Below are 21,110 nucleotides of genomic sequence, written 5' to 3'. Positions count from 1 at the left end.
GGTTCAGCCTCGCTCCCGGCTCTGTGGGCGGTTCAGCCTCGTTCCCGGCTCTGTGGGCGCGGTTCAGCCTCGCTCCCGGCTCTGTGGGCGCGGTTCAGCCTCGTTCCTGGCAGTGTGGGCGGTTCAGCCTCGTTCCCGGCTCTGTGGGCGGTTCAGCCTCGCTCCCGGCTCTGTGGGCGGTTCAGCCTCGCTCCCGGCTCTGTGGGCGCGGTTCAGCCTCGTTCGCGCTGGCGGTGGGGGCGTGTCCTGCCCCCGGAAGCGGAAGTGCGCAGCGCTGCTCCATCCGTCGGTCGCTCCGTGGTTCGGCCCGTCCGTCGGTCCTCGGGGGCCGCTCCCCTTCTGCCGCTAGCGGGGCCCTCCCTGGGGGGGTCCCGGCGGCCCCCGCGGCGTCCCCCACGATGCCGGCGCTGCTCGAGCGGCCGAAGCTGAGCTCGGCCATGGCGCGGGCGCTGCACCGGCACGTCATGGTGGAGCGGGAGCGCAAGCGGCAGGGTGAGGCCATTAACGGGGTCGGGGGGGAGGAGGCCTGGAGGGGGTCGTGGGGGAGGGCGGGTTCGGAAAAGGCAGCGGGAGAGGGAGGGGGTCCGCCCCCGGGGTCTCCATGGCAACGGGCTCCGCTCATTCAGGGAGTTCGTCTGAGGTCACCGTGTCCACAAGCCACGCACCCCGGAAGGGGGTCCCCGGCCTCTCTATGGCAACAGGCCGTGCCCCCTTATGTCTCCATAGAAACAGGGACCCCCATGGCCACGGCCCCACTCCCCCCCGCCCCTTCGCGTCTCCATAGCAACAGGCTCCTCCCCGTGTGTCTCCATAGCAACAGGTCCCACCCCTTGCCCCGGATAACCACGGTAACAGGCCACACCCCCCAGCTTTAGACTCCGCCCACCGGTGAATCCATAACAACACGCCCCCTCCTCCGAAAGCGTCTCCATGTCAACAGACCCCGCCCCCCTCCCCGTGCAGGCCCCAAGCTGAGATCTGGTGGTTTTATTTTCTTGAGTTCTGCAGTTCTGTGTTTGTATCCCGGGGCAGTTCTGGAGCAGTTTGGGTGTGAAGGGAAGGGATTGATAGGGAATTGTCTGGGAAAATGTGGAGTGGGAAGGTGTCACCCCGGGGAGAGGCTGAGGGGACAGGGAGAGAAAATCACGGGAAAGAGAAAATCAAGGGAAGAGAGAAAATAAAGATGAGAGAGAGAAAATGAAAAAAAATATGAAGGTGAGAGAGAAAATAAAGGTGAGAAAGTAAAGGTGTCTCGTGCCCCGGGTGACCCCCTGATCCCTCATGACCCCCTGAGACCCCTTTGACTCCTGAGACCCCCTGGATGACTGCCCTGCCCCCCTCCAGAGGAGGAGGAGGTGGACAAGATGATGGAGCAGAAGGTGCGGGAGGAGCAGGAGCGGCGGCGGAGGAAGGAGCTGGAGGAGAGGATGTCCCTGGAGGAGACCCGGGAGCAGGTGGGACACAGCCCCCAAAACACCCCCCAATCCCCCACTAAATCCTATTAAACCCCCCCCCAAAATCCCATCAAAATCCTCCCAAAAATCATATCACAATCCTCATCAAAATCTCCATCTAAACCCCCTCAAAATCTCATCAAATTCCCCCTGAAATCCCATCAAAATCCTCCTTAAAAATCTGGTCAGAAATCTCCTTCAGAACCCCCCAAAAATCCTGTCAAAATCCTCAAATTGTCAGAAATGTCCTTCTAAATCCCCCCCAAATCCCAACAACTCCCCCCACCCCAAATCTTGTCAAAAATCTCCTTCAAAATCCCCCCCGAGTCCCATTAAAATGCACCCCAACCCTCTCCTTGTCCCCCCAGGACCCAAATAAACCCCACAAGACCTGCCAAAACTCTCCCCCACATCCCTAGAGCCCAAAAAAACCCCAAAACCTTCTTCCACTCTCCTCCAAATCCCCCTCAAACCTCTTCCAACCCTCCCCCAATCCCTCAGGACTCCCCAGGATCCAAACAAACTTTTCCAAGATGCTCTCCAGGAGCTCCAAGGCCCCCCAGGACTCCCCAAACTCTCCCCAAATCCCTCTTAGAGTCCCAGAAACCCCCAAAATCTCCCTCCAACCCAACCCCAAACCTCCCCAAATCACCTCCCTGACACCCGTACCCCCCACTGCAGCTGCTGAAGCTGCAGGAGAAGTTGGGGGCTCTGCAGGAGGAGAAGCACCAGCTCTTCCTGCAGCTCAAGAAGGTTCTGCACGAGGAGGAGAAACGGCGCCGCAAGGAGCAGAGGTGGAGGGGGGGTTTTGGGGGAGTTTAGAGGGTCCTGGAAGGGTTTGGGGGGATTTGGAGGGGGGCTTGAGTGTCCTGGAACAGTTAGGGGGGAGATTTTGGGAGGGTTTGGGGAGAATTGGAAGGGTTTGGGGAGAATTTGAGGGGGTTGGGAGATCCTGGAGGGGTCTGGGGGGCAGATTATTGACATTTAAGGGGGGATTGGGGGGATTTTGGGAGGGTATGGGGAGTCCTGGAGAGATTGGGGGGAGGGTATTGGGATTTAAGGGGGCTGGGAGTCCTGGAAGGGTTTGGGTGTATTGGGGGGAATCCTGGAGGGGATTCTGGGGAGTTTGGGGGGTCCTGGAAAGGTTTGGGTAGGATTTTGGGAGGGCTTGGGGAGCCCTGGAGGGGTTTAGGGGGGTTCTGGAAGAGTCTGGGGGGGTTATTGGTATTTAAGAGGGGCGTGGGGTTCCTAGGGGGAATTTGGGGGGGATTTATTGGGATCTAAGGGAAGTTTGGGGGGTCCAGGGGTGAGGTTGAGGAGTCCTGAGGGCTTTGAGGGCTCGGGAGCGGGGTGGGGGGTGTGAGGGAGGTTTGGCCAGTCCTGGGGGTGTTTTGGGGATTCCTAACCCCTCCTTTTCCCCCCAGTGACCTGACGACGCTGACAGCAGCCGCGTACCCCCAAAGTTTGGGGGTCCCAGGGGCTCATCTGCTTGGCATGGCAGGTGGGGGAGGAGGCTGGGGGCCTTTGAGGGATGATGGGGGGTCTCAAGAGGGGAGTTGAGAGGTTCTAGGGGGGCTTGGGGGGTATTGGGAAATTTGGATGGTCCTAGGGAGATTTAAAAAGTTCTGGGGTAGTTTGGGGGGAGTTGGGTGGGGGATTGAGGGGTCCTGGGGAGGTTTCAGGGGAATCTGGGAGGGTTTGGAGGGTCCCAAGTGGGGATTTGGGGGGATTTGGGAGAGCTCTGGGGGTCCCTGTGTGATTTTAGGTACCCCCAGGCAGCCCAGGGGGTCCCCGCTCGGGGCTCATCGGGGCCGACAGGGCCAAGCAGATGTTCGGACCCCCCGTGATCAGTGTGAGTTGGGGGGGGCCTGGGAGGTTGTGGGGGCTCTTGGGGGCTTTGGGGGGTCTGTGGGGGCTTTGAGGGCCTTGGGGGGGATATTGGGGGATGGGTTTTCCTACCGGGGGTTTTGGAGGGTCCTGGGGGGCTTTGAGGGCCTCTGGGAGGGGTCTGAGAGGGTCCCCTACTGAGGATCCCAGGAGGGCTGTGGGGGAGTCCTAGGAGGTCCTGATGAGTTCTTGTGGGGGCTTTGGGGGTGGGTTTTCCTACTGGGGGTCCGTGGGGGCTCTGAGGGGTTCCTGGAGGTCCCTGATCTCTGAGACACACCTCCCCCAACTTTTTGGGCCCCCCTCCCTCAATTACAGCCTCGTCACTTCGGGGCTCAGCCGCCCTTCGGCGGGGGAGGGGACCCTGCGGCCTTCGGGGGAGGCCAGGGGTCCCCACCCCCACTCGCCGTGGGGCAGAGCCAGGCCCCGCCCCCTCTCCCCCGCGCAGCCCCAGCTACGGAGGGCCCAACAGCTGAGGGGTGAGACTGGGTGCACTGGGGGGTACTGGGAGGGACTGGGGAGACTGAGGGGCACTGGGAGGGATTGGGAGGTGATTGGGGGTGGTTGGGAGGGACTGGGAGGGGTTGGATGGAGAGTAGGGGAGACTGGGAGGGACTGGGGGGGACTGGGAGGTAGTTGGGACTGGGAGGTGGACTGGGGTTACTGGGAGCACTGGGGGCTACACTGGGGGTTATTGGTAGTAACTGGGAGCACTGGGGGGTTCACTGGGCGTACTGGGGAGGTCACTGGGGGTCTGACCACTCCCTCCCCCGCAGCCCCTGCTGCATTCCCGGCGCTGCCGTTCCTGCCCCAGCAACCACCAGGGGGCGCCTTCGGCCTCCATGGGCACTTCCCACCAGCCCAGTCAGGTGAGGCCACGCCCACCGCGCACCTCGACACACCCACACACACCTGGGACACGCCCACACACACCTGAATGCCCCCCATTTTTTGGGGTCCCTCCCCACTTTTGGGACTCCCACACCCTATTTTTGTGGGTCCCTTCCCCCTGACGGTGCTGCCCCTTCCCCCCCAGGGTTCCTCCCCCCCAGCTCGTCCCTCCCCCTGCAGAAGCAGCTGGAACATGCCAACAGCCAATCAGGATTCAGCGATGCTGTGAGTGCGGGGAGGGGCCAGAGGCATGAGGGAGGGGCAATAGAAAAAGGGGTTGTGGGGAGAGAAAAGATCAGGGGGCAGGGGTAATGGGGTATTTGTGGGAGTGGGGAAGGGGCTGAGTAGGGGGAGGGGTGGGAAGTGGGGTGAGGGAGGGACTAAAGGGGGCCTAGGGGTGAGGGAAATGGGGGTGGGGGAAGGATGATGGGATTTTGGAGGAGGGGCAACTTGGAGAAGTTGGGGAGGGAGATGGAATGGGGGGAGGGGCGATAAAGCTGATCAGCAGGCGGGAGAGGGGCAGAGATGAGGTGGAGGAGGTGATTTAGGGTGGGGGAGGGGACAATGAAGATTTGGGGGTATCAGAGAGGGGTTTATGGGTGGGGGAAGGGCACAGGGGTCGCCATGACCCCTTCTGACACCTCATCTCTCTCCCATACCAACCCTTCCCCTCCAGGCACTGCATCCCGGCCCTGCCCTCCTGCCCAGCCCCCAACTGCCCGTCCCCATCCAGGAGCAACCCCAAGGTCTGGGGGAATGGGGTGGGGAGGGGCACAGGGGAGGGGCTTTCGGGTGGGGAGGGGTGCTTGGGGTGAGGGGTGGTGAGAGGCAAAAATGGGTAAAATGGGAGGGAAGGTTTTGGGTGGGAGGGGTTTGGAAAATAACTAGGAGGGGCAGAGGGAAGTGGGGAGGGGCAAAAAAGGGGATGATAATGGGTTGGGGTGGGGGCAGTGAGGGTGGGATTGTGAGAGGGAAATGGGGGTTGAGATTTGGGGGTGTGTGATATGCGATGAGGGATGGAGCGGGGTGGGGGACTGAGGGAGGAGTGCGGGGGGACCGGAGAGGGTTTAGGAAGGGGACTGGGATGGACTGGAGTGGGGGGAGAGGTTCAAAGTGGGGGAGGGGCACCACCGTGTGCCTCCTCTCAGCTACCTCCCCCAGCCAGCACTGCCCTTCCCGCCCCCCTCGCCGCCTCCCCGGCAGTTTCCCCCACGGCGCCGCCCCCAACCGCCCCCTCCCACGTGAGTCACCCTCCCCACCCTGCCCCTCCCCTCCACCCTCCAAGCCCCCTTTTAAGAGTGGGGGAAGGGGAGGCCTCTCTACCCCTCCCCCACACGCCCTTCCCCCCTTCAGGCCCGGCACGGCCCCTTCCTGCCCCACGGGCAGGGCCAGCGCTTCTACCACAAGTGATGACATCAGCGATGATGTCAGCACCGCCTGGATGATGTCATGCCTATCTCCCCTCCCCCCAATAAACGCAACATTTACTTTTAATTGATTTTTGTTTTTGTTTTTGTTTTTTTTTAATTATTTATTTCATTTCCGATCCGGCGAAGCCCCAATGAGGGGGGCGGGGCCAGGAGGGGGGAAGGGCCGAGTGTGTGTGTGGGAGGGGCCTGGGGAAGCCCCTTCCCCTTCCCACCTCCCCATTTACGGGGTGTCCCTCCCCCCACCGCGGGGTTTTGTGGGGGGTGGGGTTTTTGAGGGAGGGGAGCGGTTTTTTTGGGGGGGAGAAAAGGAGGGAGTGGGGGCCCCTCCAGCCCCACCCTGGAGCTCAAGCCCTTTCCCCCCACACACAAGGTCACCCCGCCCCACCCCCCCTACCCCGCAGTTGCAGTTGGGGGGGGCCCGGCCCGGCCCCCGGCGGCGCCGGCCTGGAGGGAGAGAGAGGGAAGGGCTGGGACCCAAAGTGGGGACTCCAGACCCCAAATAACCCCCCAAAGACCCTCAGACTTAAAGTGGGGACCCCAAACCCAGAACAACCCTTCCAGACCCACAGAGAGCCCCCAAGACTCAAAGAGAGTACCCCACGCTCATACAGGGGACCCCATTCCCAGAGAGACCTCCCCATGACCCAAAATGGGGACCCCAGACTCAGAAAAAGCTACCAGAACCACAGTGGGGACCCCTCAGAACGGCTCCACCCCCAGCTGCCCTTTCTTGGTCCTGGCCCTGCCCCCACTTGCCATATTGGGCCATGGCCCCACCCCCAATCCTGATCCCACCCCCACCTGCCATATTTGGTCCCAGCCCCACCCCACTAACTGATCCCACCCTTATCTGCCTCTTTGGCCATGGCTCTGCCCCCACCCCCCGTAGTTGGACATGGGCCCGCCCCTTTTGTCCCAGGCCCCACCCCCCCAGCCGCGGTCTCATCCCCCACCTGCCCTATTTGGCCATGGCTTTGATGGCGACAGCGGCTTCTTCGGTCATGGCCGAGAGCACCGTGATCTGGGGGGGACACACACAGGGGGACTCTGGGGCAGCACCCCCAGCACCACCCCAGGGACCCCAGTGCCCCCCAGTCCTTCCCCAGTACCAGGATTCCTCCCCACCCCCAATCCCTCCCAGTGCCCCCCTAACCCTTCCCAGCCTGTCCGTCCCAGTCCCTCCCAGTGCCCCCATAACCCTCCCAAGTCTCCTCCCACTGCCTCCATTTACCCCCCCCAGACTCCTCCCAGTGCCTCCATAACCCCACCCACTGCCCCCATAACCCCCCAATCCCTCTCAGTGCTCCCACAACCCCTCCCAGTGCCCCCATCACCCCCCCAGTGCCCCCAGTACCAGGATCTCCTCTCCACAGTCGTATTTCTGCTCGATCTCCCGGCCCAGCTCCCCCTCCGGCAGCCGCAGGTCCTCCCTCACCTCCCCGCTGTCCTGGAGCAGCGACAGGTACCCATCCTGGATCCCGATCAGCTGCAACAGGGGAGACAAGTGAGACCAGGTAACCCCAAACAACTCCCAGGGAACCCCAAACAACCCCCAGGTACCCCGTCCTGGATCCTGATCAGCTGCACAGGAGAGACAAGTGAGACCAGGGAACCCCAAACAACCCCCAAACAACCCCCAGGTACCTGTCCTGCATCCTGATCAGCTGCACAGGTGGGGACAGGTGAGACCATGTTTACCTGGGGGGTCCCCTCACCTGGGAGGTCTCCCCCGGGGGTCCCTCACCTGGAAGTCGTTGCGTTTGATGTTGGGCACGTCCATGTTGTGGGTGGAAGGACAAATGTCCTCGTATTTCTTGCCCGTGAAGATGTCGATGCCCACGAGGTGAACCTGGGGTGGGAGGGAACTGGGCTTACTGGGAGCACTGGGAAGACTATACTTGGTTTACTGGAAGCACTGGGAAGGCCGGGGGGGGCCTGTACTGGGATTACTGGGAGGGCACCAGGAGGGTTTTACTGGGAGCACTGGGGGGGCACTGGGATATTCCGGGGCACATCTGAGACATTCTGGGGTATTTTGGGGCACTTGTGGGACATTCTGGGGCTGTGGTTGCTCAGGGGATTATTCTCCGGCATATTTGGGATATTTTGGGGCACATTTGGGCTATTTTAGGATCTTTAAGGGTCTCTGGGTACCTTGGCACAGCTGTGTTTGCCCATTCTGGGGCTGCCTGGGGTGAGCTCAGAGCCCAGGGCAGGCTCCGGGATGGGCTGTGTGTGTCTCTGCAGGGCCGTGATGGCTCAGGGGATATTTTGGGATACATTTGGGCTATTTTAGGACATTTTGGGGTGTGTGGGTACCTTGGCATGGCCGTGCTTGCCCGTTTTGGAGGTGTTTGGGGTGGGCTCAGAGCCCAGGGCAGGCTCCAGGATGGGCTGTGTGTGTCTCTGCAGGGCCGCGGTTGCTCAGGGGATGTTTTGGGGCACATTTGGGATATTTTGGGGTACATTTGGGATATTTTGGGGTACATTTGGGACATTTGGGGTGTGTGGGTACCTTGGCATGGCCGTGCTTGCCCGTTTTGGAGGTGCTCATCTCCACGATCTTGCAGGGGCGGCCCTTGAGCACCACGAAGCCGTTCTTGCGCAGGGCCGAGCACTGCATGGGGAACGTGGCCGAGGCCCCCGCGTCCCCCGTCTCGAAGTCCAGGTCGTCGGCCATCGCCTCTCTGGGGGGAGAAACCCCAAAAAAAAAGGGGGCAGGGGGTCAGCAACCCCTAAATCGGGGAGTTGTAGGGGTGGAGAGACCCCAAAAGGGGTGATGGGGAACGTGGTCGAGGCCCCCACAGGTCCCCGGCTCCAAGGGCTGGTTGTTGGCCCTCCATTGTCTGAGGGAAAAAATCCCCAAAAATGGGGGTTAGAGGGTCAGGAACCCCTAAATTATGGAGTTATGGGGGTGGGGGGCACCCCTGGGGCAGCAGAACCCCAAAAGGGGTGATGGGGAACATGACCAAGGCTCCCCGGGTCACCCAGTTCCACATCCATGCCATCGTCCCTCAACTGTCTGAGAGGAAAAATCCCCAAAAATGGGGCATCAGGCGGCATCCCAAAAAAGGGGAGGGTCGGAGAGAGTCAGGGGACCCCAAAATGGGAATAGGGAACTCCAAAAATGGGGGCTCAGGGTGAGGGGGAAGCTCTAAAAGGGGTTTGGGGACACTGGGAAAGGAATTTGGGGACACCGGGAGAGGGACATCATTGGGGCTGAAAACCCCAAAAAGGGGCTGAAAAACCCAAAAATGGGGGGTATGGGGGACCCCAAAACATGGGAAGTGTTGAGGGGGGTGAGGGGGACCCCAAATGGGAACAGGGAGCCCCAGAAACGGGGGTCGGAGGAGGAGGAAGCCCTGAAAGGGGTTTGGGGACACTGGGAAAGGGACTTCACCAAGGCTGAAGACACCCAAAAAAGGGTGGTTTGGGGGACCCCAAAACGTGGGAGGTGTTGAGGAGGGTGAGGGGGACCACAAAATGGGAACAGGAGACCCCCAAAGTGGGAGGTGTCAGGGGGAATCCTGGAGGAGGGGGGTCCCCAAATGTTTATCTGGCGAGTTGGGGCTCCCCCCTCTCTTCCTCATATGGGGGGGGGTCCCCCATTCCTTATTTATGGGGAGGAGTCCCCCCATTCCTTATATACAAAATTGGGGGTTCTCCCTTAATTCCTTAGATGGGAGGGGATCCCCCTTCCCCATATGGGGGGCTTCCCCTATTCCTTATATAGAGAGCCCCCTTCCTTTAATGGGAAGGGGTCTCCCCATTCCTTATATGGAGAACTGGGGGGTTCCCCCCCTATTCCTTATTTATGGGGATCCCCCTATTCCTTTTAAGGGGGACCCTCTATCTTTATACTGGGGGGGGGTCCCCCATATTGGTTACGAGGGGTGCCCCCATTCCTTATGGGGGTGGGGTCCCCCAATTCCTTATCTGGGGTGGGGTCCCAGACGGAATGGGGGGAGGGGGGATTCTCACATTCCTGACATGAGGGGAGAGCTGCCCTTTAATTTCTTATTTAAGGGACACCCCTTCCTTTTATAAAGACTTTGGGGGGGTCCCCCTTATTCCCTTTCTGGGGGAGGTCCCCACTAATCCTTATGGGGGCATTCCATTTACTCAGAGGGGAGGGAATCCCCCTTCTCCCTCATTTGGGGGTCCCCAATTCCCTAGACAGGAAAGACCCCAGTCCTTATAAGAAGAGGGGTCCCCCCACTCCTCCTTGGGAAAGGGGGGGGGTGACCCCCATTTTCTTCTATGGAGGGGATCCCCCCCCTCATTCTTTATATATGGGAAGGGTCCCCTCCATTCCTTATATGGACAGTAAGGGGTGTGTGTCCCCCTCCAATTTCTCTTTTCCTAAATTGTGGTGGGGGGGGGTGTCCCCATAAACCTTTATGTAAAGGAGAGGTTTTCAAAATCTTTTATTACACAGATCCATTTTTCCTTATTTGGAGAGTGCCCCCCCTCCAATTCCTTATAAAGGGGATCCCCCTCCCTTATACGAGGGGGTCTCCCCTACCCCTTATAGCGGCGGGGTCCCCTATTCCATATCGGGGGGGGGCGCCCTATCCCTTATTTGGGGGCGTCCCCTGTCCCTTATATTGGGGGGGTTCCCCCCTAATTCTTATACCCCTTCCCCCATTAGGGGGGTCCTCTGTAATCCTCATAATCCCCCCACTTCCCCTCCATTAAGGGGGTTCCTCCCTGTTTCTTGTACCGAGAAGGGACAAACACACACGCAGAGCGGGAGGGGCTCTCCCTATCCCTTACCAGGCCCTCCGCCCGCTTTCTAATTCGGGGGGTCCCCCCCTTCCCTTTCCTTCCCCCCCCCCGGGGCCACGCGGCCCGGGCCGCGCTCGCGGCCTAGCGCTGGGCGGGGTGTGGAGGCCTCTCGCTCCGCCTGCCCTCCCCCCTCCTCCGCGCCCGCCCTGGGACCCCTCCCGCCGCTCCTTCTGCCCGCCGGGCTCGCCCCCCGCGCCCGCCGGGTGTCCCGCACTCACCGCCGCGATCCCCGCGCCCCGAACCGCCGCCGAGCCCGAGCTGCCGCACCCCCCGCGCCGCGCTGCGCATGCGCCGCCGCCCCGGCACGGGCGGGGCCTGCTCCCTACTCGGCCCGGCGCATGCGCAGCGAGGGGAGGGGCGCGGGAGAGAGGGGAGCGCGCCTGCGCGCGGCGCCCCCTCCACCCTGGAGGGGTGCGGTTTGAGCCTACTCGGGGGAAATCTCGCGAGATTAAAGGGTCCGACCGCCGAGGTGCCCGCGCGGTCTCGCGAGATTTAAAAGCGCTACCGTGTAAAAGCCGCTGCGGAGTCTCGCGTGGTTTGGAGCGCTCAGCGGCAGCCACACGGCGACGCGGCGAAGTCTCGCGAGGTTTGGAGAGCTCAGCAAGGCGGTGATGTGATGAAGTCTCACGAGAGTTCGGAGCGCTCCCGCGCGGAGCGCCACGCCCGCGCGAAGAAGTCTCGCGAGATTTGCAGCACGCGGCGCGTGAGTGGGGAACTCCCCCCCCCGAGGCTTTTGGGGAGGGGTTGCTTTCCACGGCAACGCCGTATTAGGCAGATCGGCTTGATGACGCTCATCCCCCTTCCGGGGGTCTCGTTTTGGGCAAACTTATGCAGAAGCACGCAAGAGCGTGACGCCGCGTGATAGGGGGAGGAGCTGGGTCGCCTCCCGCGCATGCGCCCCCGCCCACGTGCGCGCCACGAGGGGCTCAGTCAATCAGCGCCCGCCCCGGCGCGGAGCGGCCAATGGCGAAAGAGAGGGGGCGTGGATTTACCCAAGGGGGCGTGGCCTCAGCCCCCTCCGTCGGGAGGGCCCCAAAACCCCCTCGGGTCCCCCAGGACCCCCTTGGAGACTCCCAAGACCCCAACTTTTTTTGTGGGGGCGTGTCCCCCAAAGCTTCCCCCAGATTTTGGAGGGGGGGGGCCCCCAAATCCCCCTTAGCGCTTCCCCCTCCCCCCTAGGTGACACGGAGAGTAATTTTGTGGACCCCCTCTTTTGATTTTGGGCCCCTTCACCCAAATTGAAGGTCCCCTGATTTTGGGGACATCCCCGTGGTTTGGGGACCCCCCGCCCCCCAAATTAAAGGTCGGTCGGGCTCAGGTTTGTCCTCAGTTTTTATTTACAGTTTGGGGGTCCCAAAAGCCCTCCCCCCCCTCCACTCAGGGGGGTCCCCAAACCCCTCAGTGACCCCCTAAAAAACACTGAAGGGGGGGAAACACCCAAAATCAAGGGGAGATCCCCCAAATCAGGGTGGGGAATCACAAAACTGGAGCGGAGACCCCCAAAATCAGGGGAGATCCACTCAAAATGGGAGTGGAGACCCCCAGAATCATGGAGAAACCCCCAAAATTGGGGGAAACACCCCAAAATCGGGCTGAACCCCCCCCAGAATCAGGGTGGAGACCCCAAAATCAGTGGGAATCAACCGAAAACCAATGTGAGACTCCCAAAATCGGGGGATCCACCCAAAATCAGCGTGAGACCCCCAAAACCAGTGTGAGACCCCAAAAATCAGGGTCAAGACCCCCAAAATCAGTCCCATGATTTGACCCAAAATTGGGGAGGATCCACCCAAAATCGTGTTGAAACCCCCCAAAATCAAGAGTAGATAAACCTAAAATGAGGGTGAAGACCCACAAAATCAGTGTGAGACCCCCAAAACTAGGGGGGATCCACCCAAAATGGGGGTGAAGACCCCTAAAATCAGTGGGAAACCCCTGAAATGGAGATGAAACCCCCCAAAACTGGGAGGAGAGCCACCCGTAAATGGACTCGGGGGGTGGGGGGGGAAGGTTTTTTTTTTTTCCCTGAAGTTTGGGGGGGACCATCCGGGTTTTTTGGGGGGTGGCGGCTCAGGGGTCGTCGGGTGGGGCGAGGCACTGCAGCTCCGTGTCCTTCTCGGGGGGGTCGAGCAGAGCTGGGGGACCGGGCAGGGGGGTCCCGCCCCCGCCCCCGGGGAAGGGGCGGCCGCGGGTCTCCGGCAGCAGCAGGAAGGTGAAGAGCGCGAAGCCCCCCAGGACCCCCCCAAAAAGGAGGAACACGAGAGGGCCCAGCGCGCGCTGGGGGGAGGGGCAGGAGGGGTGGTGTCAGAGAACTACCCCCCACCAAAGTTCCCTAAAACCCTCCCAGAGCCCCCCAAAAGGCCCCCAAAAGCCCCCAAACTCACCCCCCTGGAGCCTCCAAACTCCCCCTGAACTCCCCCCAAACTCCCTAAAACCCCCCCAGTACCCCCCTGTCCCAGACACCTCCGGGAAATAGGAAGCCATAACCGCCCCTAACCCCCAAACCATCCCACCCACCCCAAACCCCCCAAACCCCTGTCCCCGCTGACCTGCAGGGGGGGGAAGGCCATGGCCACGGCTGTGTTGCTGCCCCAGTTGACGAGGCTGGCGAGTCCCAGGGCGGCCCCCCGGGGGCCAGGGGGGAACAGCTCGGCCCCTACGAACCAGGGCAGGGGGCCCGGACCCACCGCGAAGAAAGCCACGAAGGCCAGGGCGGCTGCCAAGGCCACGCCCCCCCATGCGGGGCCCCCCAGCTGCGGGGGGGACAGCCCGAAATTTCGGTCAAGGGGGAGACCCCCAAAATCACACGTCAGGGGGAATAGAGAGGGTAACGAGGGGTGTTTTGGGGGATGGAAGGGGGAAATGGGGGCTCGGGGTGTTGAGGCCCCCCCCACAAAGGGACGCCCCAGCTCGGAAAGGGGGGGTGGGGGGAGCACACCCCCAAAATTCCGGTCAGGGGCAGAACCCCAAAAAGATCAGCGATAGGGCAGTGGGGAGGGGGGGAAATGGGGGGATTTGGGTGGGTTTGAGAGATCTGTGAGGATTTGGGGGGGGGGGGTTCAGGGCGTTTTTGGGGGTCCCCAATCTCACCTTGAGGGCCACTCCGAGGGTCCCAGCACAGCCCATCATCCCCAGCAGCCCTACCAGTTGCAGGATCCGGCGCCCCGCCCGCTCCACCAGCACCACCTGTGGGGATGGGGGTGGGGCTTCAGCCAGGGACACGCCCACTCACTGGCCACACCCACTGACGGACATGGTCGATCGGGACCCCTTCCCCTCCAAGGTGAGACCCCATCCCTGGTGGAGACCCCACCCCAAGTGATCCCACGCTCAGGGCCCCACCCACACATCCAACTCTACCCATGGTGAGACCCCCGCCCCCATGAGACCAAGCCCACCAGTGAGAGCACACCCACCTTTACACCCCGCCCACCAATGAGACACCACACCCACCCAGACCTCACCTGCCAGTAAGACCACGCCTACGTTGAGACCGCACCCGCCAATAAGACCACGCCCCCCTGACCCCACACACCTTTAGACTCTGCCCAACAAGACCATGCCCCCAGAGCCCACCCCTGGGCGTGTCCCTAGCTGTGTTCCCTCCTCCTGGGTGTGTCCCTATCCATGTCCCCTCCCCCTGGGTGTGTCCCCATCCCTGTCCCCTCCCCCTGGGCGTGTCCCTCACCGACAGGGCGGTGGCAGCCACATTGACGACACCGGTGCCGATGGTGCCCAGGGTGGGGTCCCGCAGCCCCCCAGCCTCGAAGATCGATGTCGAGTAATAGAAGATCTGCGGGGGGGAGGGGGGGCATAGTTGGCCTTGGGACACTCTCCCTCCCCCTTGAGCCACACCCTGTTAAGCCCCGCCCATTCCTCTACCCACCCTCATTCCCTGTTGGCCCAACCCAGGCCACACCCTTGAGGCCACACCTGTTTTGGCCCCTCCCCTTCGGGCCACTCCCTTCTAGGCTCCACCCATTGAGGCTCTGCCTAATCAGGCCCCTCCTCCTCAGCCCACGCCCCTTTAAGCTCCTCCCCTTTAGGCATTTCACACTCAGGTCACTCTCTTTTATGCTCCTCCTCTCTGGGCCCTGCCCCTTTAGGTCTGTCCACTTTTTGCTCCTCCTCTTTACTCCCCATCCTGTTCCGTTTAAGCCGCACCCATTTCCCCCAAACCCCGCCTCCTTGCCCCATTAATTCCCCAAAATTGCTGCACCCGCTGCATCCCGAGGGGGGAGGAATATCATGGCCCCACCCCCCTTTAATCCCCGCCCCTTCCCTTTAACCCTCCCCTTTCCCTTCAGGCCCCGCCCCTTTTCCCCAAACCCCGCCCCTTTCCCCCCTGAATTCCTCAAACGTTACCGCGTTGATGCCCGAGAGCTGCTGGGCCAGCTGCATCCCCACCGTCACCACGAGCGGCTGCCGGAACCGCCGGCTCCGAACCAGCTCCCACAGCCCCACCCGGGGGGCGGAGCCTCGCCCGAGCTCCGCCTCCAGCGCCGCCAGCCCCGCCTCCGCCGCCGGGCCGGCCAATCGGGACAGGCCTGGGCGGGGGGCAAGAGGGGCGAGGGTGAGGAGGAGGAGGGCGAGGGAGGAAGGGGAGGAAGGGGAGAAAGGCAAGGAGGAAGGAGAGGACGGGGAGGAGGAGGGGGATGGAGAGGAGGAAGAAGAGGGATCAGTGAGGGGGAGGAAGGCAAAGGGGGGAGGGGAGGAGGATGAAGAGGATGGAGGGGGAGGGAGGGGAGGAAGAGGAGGAGGAAGGAGATGGAGGACTGGGAGGCAGCCCCGGGGGGGGTGGGGGATGGGGGGAGGGTCACTCACCGCGGCGGGCGCGGCCGTGTTGCCCCCGCGCCAGGAGGAACCGGGGGCTCTCGGGGCACAGCGGCAGCAGCAGCAGCTGCAGCGCCGCCGGCACCAGCCCCGCCCCCAGCAGCGCCGGCCACGCCGTCGGCGTCCCCAGCAGCGCCCGCAGCCCCAGCACCTGCGGGGCAGGGGGGGAGCACCACATGTCGCGATAGACCACGATATCGTGTGATATCGCGCGATAGGGGGGCGATATGGGACCAAAAAGGGCGACGTGTCGCCATATGGGGGGCAGGGTTATTGCTATGTGACGTCACAGATCGCGGGTTTGGGGCTAGATCATGGCTGTATCAGGACATGAGGTGTTATATCGTGCATGCGAAGTTGTATCATTACATGAAAGCCTCTATCGCAATGTGAGAGGTTGTATTATGACATGGGGTTATATCATGACGTGAGATTATATCGTGACATGAGGGGCTGTATGGTGACAGGCCAGGCCCACGAGACCCTCAAATCCCGCCCCAGGACCCCCTAAATCCCACTCGAGGCCACAGTATGTCATGACATGTCACGATGTGCAGCCGCAAGGGGGCGCTGTGGCCCCACAAAGTGAAATGTCGCGATTTGGGGCCAGTTTGTCGCAAAATGACATCACCTATGGCAGGATTTAGGGCCACATTGTGACCCCCCCCCCCCTGTGACCCCTCTTGGCCTCCCGGACAGCCCCCCCATCAAACTCCTCCCCCTCAGGCCTCGCCCCCGTGGACTCCTCCCCTAATGACCCTGCCACTTTAGCCCACGCCCCCTCCCCTTCTGGCCACGCACACCTGCGCCCCCAGGTTACCGATGATGATCCCACCTAGGACCCCACTGACCCCTCCCCTCATGTCCCGCCCCCCAAGCTCTCTCCCCTCCAGGTCCCGCCCCCTGCACCCCTGGGTGTTCCTCCCGAGCTGAGGGAGGGTCCCCAGGCCCCCGCCCATGACCCCTCCCCCATAGAGCCACGCCCTATCACACCACTCCCACGCAGGCCCTGCCCTCGCGGATCCCACCCGCGCAGGCCCTGCCCACCTGTGCCCCCAGGATGCCGATGACGATGCCGAGCTGGTGGAGGGTCCCCAGCGCCCCCCGGAGCCGCAGCGGAGCCACTTCCCCCACGTACAGAGGCACCAGCACCGACACCAGCCCTGCAGGGGGGATCATGGCGGGACACGCCCTTTTTCACCGCGTGGCCGTGCCCCCTCCACCTCAGAGCGCGCCCACTTTGCTCTGGGCCGTGCCCATGCGGTGCAAGCCACACACCCATGTTGTTCAGACGACCTCCATGGCCCAGACTATACCTCCCTTCCCTGCCTGACCACGCCCCCTCGGACCAGACCACGCCCATTTTGCTCCAGACCATGACCCCACAACCCCTCTTGGTGCAGACCACGCCCCCTTTGCAGCAGACCACACCCCTCTGATTCAGACCAAGCCCCTCAGTGTGCGACCACACCCTCTCCACCCAGAACACGCCCATCAGACCACATGCCCCCATGGTCCAGACCACACCTCCTCTTACCAGACCACGCCCCTTTGACCAAAACCACACCCTCTTCACCAGACCACTCCCCCCAAAGGACCCTCCCCCAGGTGGGTGGTACCTGAGTAGGCCCCCACGATGAGGCGACCAATGATGACGAGGATGTAGGTGGGGCCCAGCTTGGCCCCGCCCATCAGGGCCCCGCCCACCACGGCCAGGCTGTTGGTGGCCAATAGGGCTCCTTTCCTGGGGCGGGGGAAAGGAAGGGGTGGGGCCAAGGAGTGGTGACCACACTCCTCTTATTGTGTGACCACACCCCCTTCTGAGATCACACCCACCCATTGGCCACACCTGCCTTCCCGTGACCACGCCCCAAGAAGTCCCACCAAAATAAACCATGCCTATTTCTGGCCCCTCCCCAAAAAACTCACGCCCCCAGAAGCCTCGCCCCATTGGTGGCCCCTCCTCTTGGAGCCACACCCCTTTGTCCCTCCATGACTCCTCCTCCCATTAAAGCCCCCAGCCCCTCCCATTTAAACCCCGCCCCTCCCCTCCACTCCCCATCCCTCCTCGACCACTCCCCATTAAGCTCCTCCCCCAAAACTCCCTCAACACCCCCTTTTCTTCCCCCACTGCACTCCAAACCACCTCCCCCTTTGCCCCTCCCCCTTGACCTCTGCCCCTCAGCTGCCCCAAACTCTCCCCCGGCCCCTCCCCCACCTGCCAAGGCGGTCAGCGAGGGCCCCCCCGGCCAGGGCCGTGCCCATCCCCCCCACGGAGAAGATGGCGACCGACAGGGCCCAGAGCAGGGAGATGGTGCCGGGGTCGGGGGACCCCAACGCTGCGCCCACGTCGCGTTGTACTCGGCCTCCAGCACCTGGGGGGGGCACCGGACGAGGACCCCCTCAGGGAACAGTTTGGGCAGGGGGATTCAAATGGAAACCCCCTCAGGGAATCGTTTCAGGGGGATCCCAAATCCCCCCCCAAACCTCCCCAACATAGAGACCCTTTATGGGGGGGAAAATCCCACCCAGGGACCCCCTCCGGGACTCACTTTTGGCAGTGAGATTTAGGTCCCCCCACCCCGAATTTTTGGTCATCCCCCATTTCTAGGATCCCCTCTGGGTTTTGTCCCCCCACATCCCCAAGATTTGGGGCCTCCCCAGGGGTTTCTGGGTTCCCCCCCTCCAAATTTTTGTCCCCCCTGCAAATTTTGGCCCCCCCCCAGTACCTTCTGGGGGGCGTTGATGACGCCGATGTTGTAACCGAAGCCGAGCGAGCTCAGGGAGGCAGCGAAAACCGTCAGAGCCAGGGCGGGGGTCAGGGGCACGGGGGAGGTGGGGAGCCCCTCATCCTCCTGGGGAGAGAGGGGGCACAGGATGGGTCAGGGGGTCTGGGTGTCGGGGACAGTCAGGGGGTCAGGGGTACACCCTCCTCCTCCGGGGAAAGGGAGGTCAGGGGGAACCCCTCATCCTCCTGGGTGGGCATGGGGGTCAGGGGGATCAGGAAGGCCGAGGGGATCATGGGGGTGTCAGGAATGGGGCAGATCCCAAGGGGTGAGGGGATGGGTGGGTGGGGGTCCCAAAACCCTGGGGGAGTGGAGGGGAGGAGGGAGGGGTCAGTCCTATTTAGGGGTGGGAGAAGGGGAGCATTGGAGAAGGGGGGGTGGTGTGGTGGGGGAATGGGTGGGGGTGTGACAGGGGCTCGTCCTCTCCCACCCCCTCACACCCCGCCCCGCCCCCGGGAGGTGTGTCCCCGGCGGCCCCTCCCCACCCCAAAGCAGCCCCTCCCCTCCTGAAAAGCCCCTCCTCCCCTCAAAATCACCCCTCCCCCCTCCCAGAACCCCCCCGGGATCGCCGGATTCCCGTTGGGGGGGGCAGGGGCGATCTATCACCACCACTATCGCGACATAAACCCCTCACACCCCCTTCACGATTCCCAAAATTTCCCTTTTTTGGGAAAGCGGCGCTCATGCAGTGGCGGGGGGGAGAGGGGGAGTTTGGATGCCTTTTGGGGGTTTTGGGAGGGTTTCGAGGTTCTTTTGGGGTGTCCCGGATACCCCACCCCTCCCCTCACCCTCCGAGCCCCCAAACGCCCCCTCCCCTCACTCAGGACACTCCAAAATCGCACCTCCCCCCCACCACCCGGTACCTCCTCCTCCTCCTGGATCTGCTGGAACCCCCTGGGCATGAGGGGGGGTGGTAGTTAATTAATTAGAGGGGTAATTAACTATTTAGGGGTGATCAGCCGCCGGGAGGGATTCCCGGGGGTGGGGGGGCAGTTATGGGACTGGGAGGGGTCCAAGGGGGATTATAGGGGGTCGGAGGGTTAATATAGGAATCCCAGGGGGCTGGGGGTCAATTTCGGGTCAGAGGGGTCAGTGGGGGTTCAGTGGTGGGGGTGGCAGGTTTTTGGGGATCCCGGGAGCGTCACGTGGTGGTCGAGGGGATTTTGTGAGGGTCAGCTGGGGGTCTTGGGGAGGCGGGGGGTTTAAGGGGGCCGGGGACGGGGGGCGTCAGTTGGGGGTCAATTTGGAGTCGAAGGGGTCTCCGGAGGGGTCGATGGTTAGGGGGCTCAGTGGGGGGGACGCTGGGGATCTGGGGGGCTCCAGGAGGGTCAGTGGGAGGGTTGGCAGGGATTGGGGGGGTGTCACTGGTGAGGGTCGTTGATGGGGTGGGGAGTAAAAAGGGGGTCGGGGGAGTTAAGGGGGTCGTTGGGGGTCTGGGGAGGGTCAGTGGGGGAGTTTAAAGGGGGTCGATCGGGGGTCAGGGGTAAAGGAGGGGTGGATGGTCAAAGAGGGGTGGGAGGTTAAGGGGTGCAGGGGGTTTAAGAGGGGGCCAAGGGGGTCAGGGGGTTAAGGGGGTCGTTGAGGGTCTGGGGGGTCAAAGGTGGGTCGGGGTTAAGGGGGTCTGGGGGTGTTCGGGGGTCGTTGGGCTTTTGGGAGGGTCAAGGGGAGTCAGGGATTTAAGGGGGTCAGTGGGGCGGTTAAGGGGGATTAAGGGGAGGTTGGGGGGATTTAAAGGGGGCGTTGAGGGTCCAAGGTGGGTGTCGGAGGGGGTTAGTGGGGGTCGTGGGGATGGGGAGGGGTGGTTGGGGAGGGGGAGGGGCGGCTCTCTAGCGCCCCCGCGGCTGGGCAGGAGTGGCGGCGGCTGCGGAGGCGGCGGCGGCTCCTGGGGGTCTCAGGGGTCTCTGCGGAGGGGCCGGGGGCCGGGGAGGGGTCTGGTCGAGGCCGCGCCCACCGTGACACACCCACCCTCCGTGGCCACGCCCATTGGGAGTCACCCTCTACCCCCTTATTTTTGGGGGGTGAGGACACAGAAGGTGATGTTTGAGTCCTTATGGGGGTGTGGGGAGGGGGTGGGTTGAGCTCCTCCCCTCCCCCAGTGGCCTCGGCTGACCCCACCCCTCCCCACCCGCCGTCAAGTGGCTCCGCCCACCCCACCCTCTTTGATTTGAGCGGTTTTTCCCTAAATTGGGGTGGGACGTCACTACCCTCCACCACCCTGGTGGGGGATCCTGAGTGTCCCCGGCTGGGGGCAGGGGGAGGAGAGGAACGGGCGCGTGCTGGGGTTATTTTTAGCTCCCTCCCGAAATGTCACGACAATGTGACCTGAGAAGGGGGCAGGGGATTTAAAGGGCCAGAGCCCAAATTTGGGGGAGGGGGCACCAAAAGTGGTGAAGGGGCAGAGGGGGTGGGGACAGAGGGACCCCCTCCGGGGGTGACACGGGGACGCACGTGACGTCAAGCGTGACGTCAGTGGGGGCACAGGTATGGGCAGCGACAGGAGGGGGACAGGTGGGGACAAGTGGCCAAGGGACACCCAGGGGACACTCAGGGGGCACTCAGGGGACACTCAGGGGACACTCAGGGGACACGCGTGACGTCACTGAGGGGTGGGGGGACACCGGGCTGGGACAGGTACGGGAAGGAAGTGCAAAGGACAGGTGAGGACAGGAAGGGACAGGCGGCCAAAGGACACCCAGGGGACACTCAGGGGACACGCGTGACGTCACTGAGGTGTGGGGAGGGGACACCTGGCTGGCACAGGTACAGGCAGGGACCGGCAGGGACAGGTGGTTACAGGTACATAAGGGACACCCGGGGGATACTCAGGGGACACGGGTGACACACGTGGGTGGCGCGGGCGTGGCCAAACCCGGCGTCAGAGCCAATCAGAGCCTCCCTTTCGCCCCCCCCCCCGCCGTTGGCCTGAATGGAACCGCCCGAGAGGGCGTGGCCCGGCCGGGAGGGGGGCGTGGTTTACACGCGGGGGGCGCGGTTATTCAAATAGCCAAGGTACGTTTAAGGAAAGGGGGCGTGGCCCCGCTGAG

The 21,110-nt window shown here is 62.8% G+C and overlaps 3 protein-coding genes across 3 annotated transcripts; 1 reads left to right on the top strand and 2 right to left on the bottom strand.

Annotated features, from left to right (window-relative positions):
* The first annotated feature begins 228 nt into the window (after positions 1-228).
* GPS2 (G protein pathway suppressor 2) lies at positions 229-5,639 on the top strand. The gene is given in 12 exon segments (XM_050305851.1): positions 229-492; positions 1,345-1,454; positions 2,136-2,248; positions 2,879-2,955; positions 3,230-3,306; positions 3,657-3,772; positions 3,774-3,817; positions 4,115-4,207; positions 4,375-4,454; positions 4,906-4,990; positions 5,391-5,470; positions 5,583-5,639. Coding segments are annotated over 12 exon segments (1,026 nt in total). The 5' UTR covers positions 229-398.
* Positions 5,640-5,712: 73 nt separating this feature from the next.
* EIF5A (eukaryotic translation initiation factor 5A) lies at positions 5,713-10,755 on the bottom strand. Its single transcript, XM_050305865.1, has 6 exons — positions 10,666-10,755; positions 8,175-8,346; positions 7,404-7,508; positions 7,014-7,145; positions 6,613-6,680; positions 5,713-6,103 (listed from the first exon to the last, which is right to left on the bottom strand). Exons 2-5 carry the CDS (start codon positions 8,337-8,339, stop codon positions 6,618-6,620), a joined length of 465 nt encoding a protein of 154 aa, XP_050161822.1. The 5' UTR covers positions 8,340-8,346; positions 10,666-10,755; the 3' UTR covers positions 5,713-6,103; positions 6,613-6,617.
* Positions 10,756-12,218: 1,463 nt separating this feature from the next.
* On the bottom strand, positions 12,219-18,968 carry SLC2A4 (solute carrier family 2 member 4). Its single transcript, XM_050305850.1, is given in 12 exon segments — positions 12,219-12,724; positions 12,997-13,200; positions 13,538-13,633; positions 14,136-14,240; positions 14,813-14,994; positions 15,272-15,431; positions 16,328-16,443; positions 16,900-17,024; positions 17,499-17,598; positions 17,601-17,655; positions 18,010-18,135; positions 18,930-18,968. Coding segments are annotated over 12 exon segments (1,515 nt in total). The 3' UTR covers positions 12,219-12,517.
* Between the last annotated feature and the right edge of the window lie 2,142 nt (positions 18,969-21,110).

The sequence above is a fragment of the Myiozetetes cayanensis genome, unplaced genomic scaffold (genome assembly GCF_022539395.1).
Source record: "Myiozetetes cayanensis isolate MyiCay16 unplaced genomic scaffold, myiCay2020 scf100, whole genome shotgun sequence".
Classification (NCBI taxonomy): Eukaryota; Metazoa; Chordata; class Aves; order Passeriformes; family Tyrannidae; genus Myiozetetes; species Myiozetetes cayanensis.
This window is presented reverse-complemented; position numbering and strand designations above follow the sequence as displayed.

Excerpts from the sequence above, each read along its gene's own strand:
- EIF5A (XM_050305865.1), bottom strand. The coding sequence starts at position 8,339 with ATGGCCGACGACCTGGACTTCGAGACGGGGGACGCGGGGGCCTCGGCC. Across the intron at positions 7,509-8,174 it reads GCAAGCACGGCCATGCCAAG|GTTCACCTCGTGGGCATCGA; the intron begins GTACCCACACAC and ends CTCCCACCCCAG. Across the intron at positions 7,146-7,403 it reads TCAAACGCAACGACTTCCAG|CTGATCGGGATCCAGGATGG; the intron begins GTGAGGGACCCC and ends CCCCTGTTGCAG.